At 45.6% G+C, this 9,950-nt stretch overlaps 1 protein-coding gene across 1 annotated transcript; it reads left to right on the forward strand.

Annotated features, from left to right (window-relative positions):
* The first annotated feature begins 876 nt into the window (after positions 1-876).
* Positions 877-9,382, forward strand: RAB1A (RAB1A, member RAS oncogene family). Its single transcript, XM_008942182.1, is given in 6 exon segments — positions 877-899; positions 2,365-2,437; positions 4,265-4,360; positions 5,813-5,908; positions 6,903-7,034; positions 7,308-9,382. Coding segments are annotated over 6 exon segments (618 nt in total). The 3' UTR covers positions 7,506-9,382.
* Positions 9,383-9,950: the final 568 nt, after the last annotated feature.

The raw sequence follows: 9,950 nt of genomic DNA on the forward strand, positions 1-9,950 counted from the left end.
GGAATCTTCCAGACTTGTGGCTGGAGCCTTATCTACATCAGGAAGGAATTAATTTCTTTCCACTAATTTTAGTGAAGACAACATAGTGGTAATATTCATGTGTTACCATTCTTAAGGGGATTATAACATGCTGCAAGCTCTCATAATTCCAAGTGTATTAGTGCTTACTGTAATACTAATTTGACTTCAGAATTGCTGAAAATTCTGGTTTTGCAGAGAACTGAAGAACCAAAACTTCCTCCTGAAGTAGGAGGGAACTGCTTGAAGGCTGAGCCAATTGTGGCTTTGGTTTGTGCATGATCTTGGGGAGGAGGGCACAGGTTTACCAGTGGACCATGTCTCAGAGCTGTTGCACCTCACCTTGGTCTCCAGGTTACATAGTTTCTCTGCTGCTCTTGGGTAACTAAATTCTTGGTGGGTAAGGAGTTTTAAATGTCTGTAGCTCCACTTGCTGTTGGCTAGCCCCTTGGGTTAGCCTGGGTGATGCTGGTGGCTGAGGGGCAGCAGAGCTGGAGGGAACTAACCCTGGTCTTCACTTCAGTGCTTCTTGGGCTTAAAACCCATCTGTTTGTGATAAGGCACCACTGTGCAGGCTCAGCCACTGGTTCCTCGGGGTGGCTGTGAGGAGTTTCTGCAGCAGAGCCACAGGAAACAGGACACTCATGTTTTGAAGCAGGCAGGGAGGCGGAGCTCAGGACTCCAGCTTGGGAGGTGGCATTTTGTGTTGCTTTATGGGGAGACCCAAGCTTCAAGAAGTGTGTAATTTGTCAATGATCACCTAGTGGAAGAGTAGGAGCAGAAGTACTGCTTCTGGTCAGTAGCAGTGACCAATAATTCAGCTATCTTGAAGCTGTTAAGATAGTGGGTTATGATGTAATGTAATTTATCTCCCCTGAACAGTGTGGGTTAGTAACTGTCGTTCTGCTAAAACCATCTTGCTTGCATTAGTACATGAATTGGCAGGTGGAGCAGTGAGTTCTGTGGCTCTAAACTGTTAGATATTCTTTGACTTTGTTTTTGTTTTTTTTAATGCCTTCAGTGTTTTTAGCTTTATTTTTAAGGATCAGCTTATTAGTTGCTACATTTACCACCTCTGACTTCTCTCTAGCCTTGAGAGAAGTGCTGCAGAAACTGGTGGAGGTTTCAGCTGAGCGTGTTCTTGCAGCTTGGGACCAACCAAGGTGACAGATTTGGGCATCTGAGCAGAGGAGTGGTAAAAAGCTGAGCAGTTGACCATCTGCTTGGCTGCTATCAGCTGGGTCTGGATGCAGTTTCCTGGCTGGACTCCTGCCAGAGTCAATGGCAGTGTTGGTGGGGGATGAGAGGTGGGGACAGTTGACTTCAGGCATTTGCATACCTCTTATCTTCTCAGTTTAAGTGGGCATAGAAACATGTCTGTTGTAAACTCTGGTGGTTAAAGGAGAACAGGACTTAATCCTGGACACTACAGGGCTGAAGAGCTGTAAGCCTGGAATGGGTTGGTCTAGTAATTAGGAAGCAAAATAACTTGTGATGGCTGTGGCTTCTTGCTCTTTCTCTGCTACTTGATCTCTAGGATGATACTGTCCCATTAGTCGTGTGACTGATGCAGAATGTTTTGGTAACATGAAATCTTCACTACTCTTTGCAATGTAAGGCTAGGTTGGTCACTGATGACACTGCTTGTTGGGAGCACCAACATGAAGAAAAAATGGTCACCTCTTCCAATGGGAGTTGATTGTGACTACTGTCACTGTGGGCTGTTGAGTGTGCTGTGGAAGGCTGATGTTCACTTTGCTTGAGCAGCCTGCTAAGCTCAGTGTTCATGGTTTGCTGCTTTAACTTGTGTATCGTGCTGTCCGATTCTGCTGGGACTTAAATGTGTGTAACTTAAACTGGGGGAAGAATTGATTGCTTCAGGCCAGCTCTGTGTTACTTGTGGAGCTGGGCAGTGGAGTCAAGCCCTTAGCTGTAAAGCAGATGCAGAGGTGGTGGCTGTGGTGGCCAGCAGGCTGTCACTGCCAGCTGTGTGTGAAACTCCACTCGCCCAGCGAGCCCTGCCTCAGTTGCAAAGCCTGGTTTTCATCTGAGTGAGGCCACAGAGGGCTGAAGTGGGACTGACAGTCACACCAATATCCCCAGAGCAGCTTTCTAGGAAAGCACAGCTCTGCACAAACCCTGTGCTCACAGCACCTACCTCACACTCCCCTTACCAAGTAAATTACTGTAAGAAAGCCTAAGCTGCATAGAGGAGCTTGGAGTTGTAGGTGAATTCCCTAGTAGGGAATTAATTTATCCTTCTCAAACATAGACTACCTATAAGGAACTTGGTTCTTGATAGTGTTTTTCATTAAGTGACTTAATTTCTTTTTTTTCCTTCTGCAGTGACTATTTATTCAAGCTACTTCTGATTGGAGACTCCGGTGTTGGGAAATCTTGCCTTCTACTTAGGTTTGCAGTAAGTGATCATGCTTGAAAACTTTATGCACCAGGTACTTGGCAAGAACTTACCTGCTACAAGAACTACTTGAAAGGACAGATGTCTGTCAGTTCTGGCATACCACAGAAGAAGCAAAGTATTGCAAACCTCTCCTGTCTTCTCCATTTGTTTCTAGCTGAAGGATTTAAAAAATACAGAAAGAAATAATATCAAGAATATGTCAAATTAAGTTTAATTCTGATTTTTCTTGTTACTCGAGGAAAAATATCTCAGTTCAACATCCATCATTACAGTAGTGGTAGAACACTGAAGATGGGAGAGCATACTTGAATTTCTGGGGTGTGTGCCTTCAGGCATGAAGAGTACAAATTTGCCAGGGCAAGATGTTGATAGGTTACTACTTGATCTGAATATTTTCAGCCAGATGAAGTTTGATATCCTCATTGAAAGTGCCTACCAGTTCCTTAGCCAGAGGGAGAAGTCGTTTAAATAATGCTCTAGGAATAATAAAGCCTTATGCTTGCTTAAGTGAATGATTATGTAATAAATGTTGGAAGTGCTGGTAGGTTGCTGTGCCTGAGATTCCATGCAGGAAGCTCTGGTGTTCTTGTCAACAGGAAGAGTTAAAATGCATTTGACAGCCCTGAGTAGAAAAAGCTGGAGCCCAGTGAACTCCTTACCTGAGCCTGTGCCAAAGAGCAGTTTTACATTGCCGTGGGAGGAGAGGAAAGGACAGAGAACATGGAGCAGCAGTTTTTGATACTGCTGCAGGATGGTGGCAACAGTTGCCCAGCCTACACAGTTGCTCTGGGCACCTCTGGAAGGAGCCTGTGTTCCATGTTTTTACCCTGATGTAAGGAGCTGCTGCAGCATTCACTTGCCTGCATTCTTCCTGTGGTAGGTGAAACTGCATCAGGCTTTTCAAACATACCCTTCTCAGGTGGAAATGAGGAGATAGAAGTCACATCATTCTAAAAGGCTTTAATGCTTCATTCTGGCTTGCACATGTGTTCCCTCAGGCAGATGTATTACCTAAGGTGTCTTCCATTCCCAACCCAAAGGAATCCCTTGCTTTTGTGATAGCTGTTGGTTCTGTAAAGCCTTTTGTGGTATATTTTAGATGAAATTCTATCCTACTGGTACTCTGGGAATGGAAACTTCATGCTGGCAAGCTACCAATGACTGGAAGGTAGCAAAGACTGATGCAGCACTTTGTGTGTGCCTTAAGGCCTGCTGGAGACTCTGCAGTGAGGGCCCTGCAAGCTGCTGAAGCAGTGTTGCTTCTTCCTTCCTGTGTTCAAACAAGACTGCAGAGCGGGTGACCTAGCAGCAGCACCAAGCTGTAACTCTAAACTGCCTTAGCAACCAGCTGTGGCAGCAGAGGGTCTGAAATTCATCTGTGGGGTGATGCTGAGACAAAGCCTCTGACTCGTAGGTAGCTGCTGTGTAATACAGGTGAAGAACTATCAAAGGAAAATAAAAAATCAGACATTTTAATAACTGTAATGGTTATTCTAAGTAGCTCTTCCATCTGCCAACATGAGCAAAGGCTGTTTATTAAGCTACAGTTCAAAAGGACTTAGCACTGCAGGATTTCTAGAAAAGAGGCTTTTTGACTAGTTTTTGGAGCATAAATATTGTTGTTTGAGGTGCTTTTAAAAACCATGCGGCATTTTGGAAAGGTGAAAATCCCCAGCTGCCTACTGGACTTTGGCAGGAGCAGTCAAGCTGGTGTTGTTGGGGAATGGAGCAGTTCTGTGTGGCTGGTGTCTGCCTGTTGCACACTAAGGAGGTGCCTGCAGAAGAGGGGCAGCTGGCTTGACTGACCTTCACTTTTTCTCCTAGGATGACACGTACACAGAAAGTTATATCAGCACGATTGGTGTGGACTTCAAAATCAGAACTATAGAACTAGATGGGAAAACAATCAAGCTTCAGATAGTAAGTAATATTTCTCAACTCCTGGGTACTTTAATCTGTTGAAGCACAGAATTACATTCACAGCTATTGGTAGTTCCTGTTGTACTTTGATCTGTAAAACAGAAGCCATACCTTCCCTGTTACAAGAGACTGGGCAGTTTTTACAGGATTGCAAGACTTCCTGTGACCTGTCCTTAAAGAAGGACACTTGTCAAGCCTGAGAGAGGAAATGACCTGTTACAAACTATTTTCCTTGGAGGAGAAGAAAGCTGAAGGATTTAAAAGACACTGTAGGCTGGGAGCTAAAGGGTAGAATCCATCTGTGCTGGAATGCTCTTGTATCAATCAGTGCAGTTCTGCTGTATTGAGCAAGGATTTGTGCAAGTGCAAGACTACCAGAGTTGTCCAAGATGCTGGAATTCTGCAGCAGCTGTTGGTAGCAGACTGCACAGCCTGGTGCTGGAAGCTCTGCTTGTCTTGAGTGCAGTGGAAAAACTGACACACACACATTTGTAAGTGGCCTGTCTGCCTTAGCACTGGGCAGTCCTTTCTGGTTGTGTTTGGCCTTTCACTTGGAATAAGCAGGGGAAGAGACTTGGCAGTTCTTCCCTCTAATCTTGAAGCACTCAGGAAGGTGGCTGGCGTAATGAAATGTAATATCTATGCAAGGTCACACAATCCTTGTCAGCCACTGCTTCCAGCTCGAGCAGAGGCTCTCGGGACTTGAAGGCAATGACTCAGGGATTCCAGGCCATGTTGTGGAACACGAGTCCAGTTTGTGACCAGAAGCCTGAGCTTGAGCCTCCAGACTCCAGTGTAGCTGTCCTGAGTCTGGAGCAGCCCACTAGGCATGCTGTCACTACTGATGTCTGTGAGTCTGGCTGGGCTAATGGGCAGCTAACATTATTCTTGACATGGCTCCCAGGAGTTCTGTTCCTGCCCTGGTTGGAGGAGAGATCAAGCACCTCATGTCCCTCCTTAGCTCTTCCAGCAAGAGGAGGAAACTGGGTTTGGTTTGAGTCATTGCACTTTGTCCTCTGAAGAGCATGTTGTCTGCAACTCCTGTACCAAGGCAGCTGAATGGAGTTGGCATGTTAGAGGCTCACTTCTCTCTGACCTTATTCCTAACAGGCTTTCAAGCCCTGGCTCATGTTCTTCTGACTGCTGACCCGTGGCTGCTCCAGGGGTCAGAACTGCCAATGTTTCCCTCAGTGAGATCTCTTGACTATACTTGTCTGAAAGCAAACGAGTGAGCACTTCTGGAGAAGCACCTACTGAAGTGTAATTCTCCTCCGTTAAAATACCTTCATCTTCTCTGATCCTGTTTGATACCTGCAGTGTCAGAGCCACCTCTCTAGCTGTGACCTGGATGCACTTGCAGTCGGCTGGCTGCTGAGCTGAGCTGTTTGTGGAGGCTGGTGTGGCACTGGTACAGCTGCCCTGCAGTAACTGACCCTGTTGTTTGCCTCGTAGTGGGACACGGCGGGACAGGAGAGGTTTCGCACCATCACTTCCAGTTACTATAGGGGCGCTCATGGCATCATAGTTGTGTATGATGTCACAGATCAGGTGAGTGCTGAACCCCTGCCTGCAGTTTCTCCAGGTGGAATACACTAGACTGAAGAGTAAACAAAACTGGGAATTGAGTAACTCTGCACCTTTTAGGGAGACAGTGACCATGTTCTCCAGTCTGAGGTTTATCAAGCCAGGTGTATGTGTTGGTCTCTGGCTTGGGGCTAAAACCAGAAGTGAAAGGAGTGGTGGGATCTGTGGCTCTAAAGCAGTCAGGTCTTGGGCTTAACCTAAAACTTGCTGAGCAGGTAACTGATTGTTCTGTGTGACTGCTCCTCACCCTGCCTTTGGCAGCAGGCAGTCTTGAGTTACTGCTGGAAGCTGTTGAAAGATTCCTAAATGTACTGGGTCTACAATAAAACCTGGTGTTTGGAAAAAAACCTGTCAGCATGTGTGCAGGATACAGCTGAGCCAGTGTTTTCTGTGAAAGAACCTCTGAAGATCACTGGTGCTGTTGTCCTGTCTGAAGGGCTCTCAAGAAGTGTAGAGTTTCCTAAATTAATAGAAAAAGAACAGTTTGGTTCAGCCACTAAGTAGATGTTGGTTCAGCATGAGAGGTCTGTTTCTGGAGTCAGAGGTTGTTCCACCATCTCCACAGTCATGTGGTTTGCACCTAATACCTGCTGCTTTGCAATGTCTGGGATTCTGGTTTCAGCTGCTCTTATCTCTGCTACAGGAGGAGGAGGAGGAAGAGCCCCAGATGGTGGAAGTTGTTGACTATTCACAATATGGAGCAGGGAAAAACAATGGGGAGAGGAAGAGCTGATAGTAAAGGGCTTGGAGTGTGGGCTGGGGAGCTGTACAGGCAACCTTGTGTTGACTCCCCTGCCCTGAGGAGATCAGGGGGGTACTGTGGATTAAAATAGTTCTCTTGTGGTTGTGAACCACACGGATAAGTTCACAGCTATGTGCTCTTTGCCAGCTGTTACTGAATAGCCCTGGGCTTTCCTGTTGGTTAAGGGTCTTGCTTACAATTCTCTTTATCTCCTAGGAGTCTTTCAATAACGTAAAGCAGTGGCTGCAGGAGATAGACCGTTATGCCAGTGAAAACGTCAACAAGTTGTTGGTGGGGAACAAATGTGATCTGACCACAAAGAAAGTAGTAGACTATACAACAGCCAAGGTACGTTGGTTCTCCTGCGCTGCCCGCTCGGTCGAGCTCCTCGCCTGGACTGTCGTGCTCTGGAGGAAGTGCTAGTGCAGGGAAGCAGCTTGGCACACGGGTGTCAAGGTGCTGCAAGTACAGGCAGCTGCACCCCCTGCAGGTCGGCAGTGCCGGAGTTTGGGAGCGGGCTGGTGGTCTGGGAACTTGGGGCTTACCCAGAAGTGCGCCAAGAAGCGAGGTGAGGTGTGAATTGGTGTCTGAGCTCACTGTTCATTGTTTCTCACTTTGCAGGAATTTGCAGATTCCCTTGGAATTCCATTTTTGGAAACCAGTGCAAAGAATGCCACAAATGTAGAACAGTCTTTCATGACCATGGCTGCTGAGATTAAAAAACGGATGGGTCCGGGAGCGACAGCTGGTGGTGCAGAGAAGTCCAATGTTAAAATTCAGAGCACTCCAGTCAAGCAGTCTAGCGGAGGTTGCTGCTAAAACTTGCCTCCCCCCTTTTGTCTCACAACAATGAATTTGCAATCTGAACCCAAGTGAAAAAAAAAAAAATTGCCTGAATTGTACTGTATGTAGCTGCACTACAACAGATTCTTACCGTCTCCACAAAGGTCAGAGATTGTAAATGGTCAATACTGACTTTTTTTATTCCCTTGACTCAAGACAGCTAACTTCATTTTCAGAACTGTTTTAAACCTTTGTGTGCTGGTTTATAAACGTGTAATCCTTGTTGCTTTTCCTGATACCAGACTGTTTCCTGTGGTTGGTTAGGATGTATTTTTGTTTTGATGTTTCTATTGGCATGTTTAGATGTCGGGTTTAGTCTTCTGAAGATGAAGTTTAGCCATTTTGTATCAAACAGCACAACAGTGTCTGTCACTTTCCATGCATAAAATTTAGTAAGATATATGTAAGATCTGATTTGCTAGTTCCTTCTTGTAGAATTATAAATGGAAAGATCACACTATCTGATTAATAGTTTCTTCATACTCTGCATATAATTTGTGGCTGCAGACTATTGTAATTTGTTGCACAATATGTAACAAAACTGAAGAAATGTTTAATAAATATTGTACTTATTGGAAGTAATATCAAACTGTATGGTGATAAATATTGTCTTAATTTGTATGGCTAAAGGGGAAATCAGGCTTGCATTGTGCACAAACATGTCTGTGTGCAGCCATGGCTCTCAGACCTTTCAGTAACCAGAGACTTTCCCTGCAACTCCCAGCAGCGACTGCGGCCCAAAGGCCGAGCTGTCCCGGTGCTTAAGGCACAAACGCTGCCCCAGAAGCCCCCAGCCGAGGTTCGTGGAGGCAGAATGCACTCTGAATGTACAACAGTTCCCGAACTGAGGCTTGGAACTTAATTTATTTCTCAAGGACTCGATTTTAGGGAACTCCTGTCGGCTCGGCAGAGCAGGGGAGGGAACAGCGCTTCCCTGACGTGAGCGACTTCAGCCTACCCTTGAGGCGGTGTAACTTTCTACCAGTACATTGTGTCTTTTCTATATACTGTTAATTCCATCCTCTTTTAATCGGTCCTCTCCTGAGTTAGTGCGACAGCTTAGCTTCTGTTATGCATAGAGGCACCCAAAGGAGGAGATGGGGCCAGCGAGGGCCCCCTGCACAGTTGCTCAAAGTAGGCGCTATCTCGATCAATTTGGAACTAACCAGCAGCCAAGAGGTTTTGGATGGTGTGTGATTCTTTGTACAGAGCTAATCAAATCATTAGTGCCTGATGTCTAGCTCAAAGCCACAGGAAAGCTAGCCTATAACACTTCCTATACATGTAAAATTGTTCAGCTTTATCAAAACTCAAACGTTCAGCCTATTCTGTAAATAGTCTCATGTTTGAAAGACCATGTAACATTCCCCTAGTAGTAAATACACCCTGTGATAGTAAAAAATATAGCCTAGGTATGTTGTGAGGTATAAACTAAAATTGGTGCAAATATCCTCTGACTTTTTTTTGGGGGGGTGGGAGGGATGACTTTGGCTAACAGCTTTCTTCAACATAGTTGCATAAATCAACAGGCAATTGTAATACATGAAGTATTGTCATGGTTAAGTTGAACTCTTCCACTTGAGACCTTCACAATAAAGTGATGTGCTTTCTATTAGAGATGTGCTTGTTGGTATAATTCATTATATAATGTGACTTGCTCCTCCTCGAGAGCAGCAGGAACAGTAGGAGTTAGTGAGTGCTGCTAAGATCAGGAAGTGAACCAGAAGGTGTATCGAGGGTAAAACATCTTCCCTTCAGAGAAGTGCACAAATGAACTTAAATGTCAAGATGCCTGCTACATACTATCCAAAACAATGTTAATATATACAGTAATAAAAGCATTGCAAAACCAACTTGGGCTACACCAGTTGTTTGGTGGTTATTTTTTTTTCTGTCCCCCCCAAGTCCTTACAGTGTTCCTGTGCTGGTGCTGTTCACTGCCAGAGCCTGGGGCTGCCAGGCTGGAGGTGTGTGGAGGAGGGTAGAGCAGGCCTAAAAATCCTGGACAGGGGCACTGGAGTGCTGAAATATTAAATACCTTTGGCACAACAGGTCAGGCTTAAGACTTGGTTGTAAACAGGCAGCAGAAGCCTTTCATGGCATGTAGCTCCCATCCTGCCCTGCTCCAGGCTTGTCTGAAGCATTGCCTGGGATGCCCATAGCTCTGGGACCTGGTGGTGGCCAAGCCAGTGAGACCAGGCTTGCTGTCACCTTTTCCCTGGGTGTCTTCATTGAACTTTTACTGACCTATGAACTGTTGCCTGCAACTGGGCAATTAAAAACATCGCCCTTCAAGCCAAGGAGGTTCAAGAGGGGAAGAGTATTAAAAAACAACAACACCTCACATAACCAAATTATTTGTCACTCATAACTGCTTCAGTTTGACTGCTTCCACTTTCTGCTTGGGCAGGACAGCAACGC

Source organism: Merops nubicus, unplaced genomic scaffold, assembly GCF_000691845.1.
Source record: "Merops nubicus isolate BGI_N331 unplaced genomic scaffold, ASM69184v1 scaffold10216, whole genome shotgun sequence".
In the NCBI taxonomy this organism is placed as follows: domain Eukaryota; kingdom Metazoa; phylum Chordata; class Aves; order Coraciiformes; family Meropidae; genus Merops; species Merops nubicus.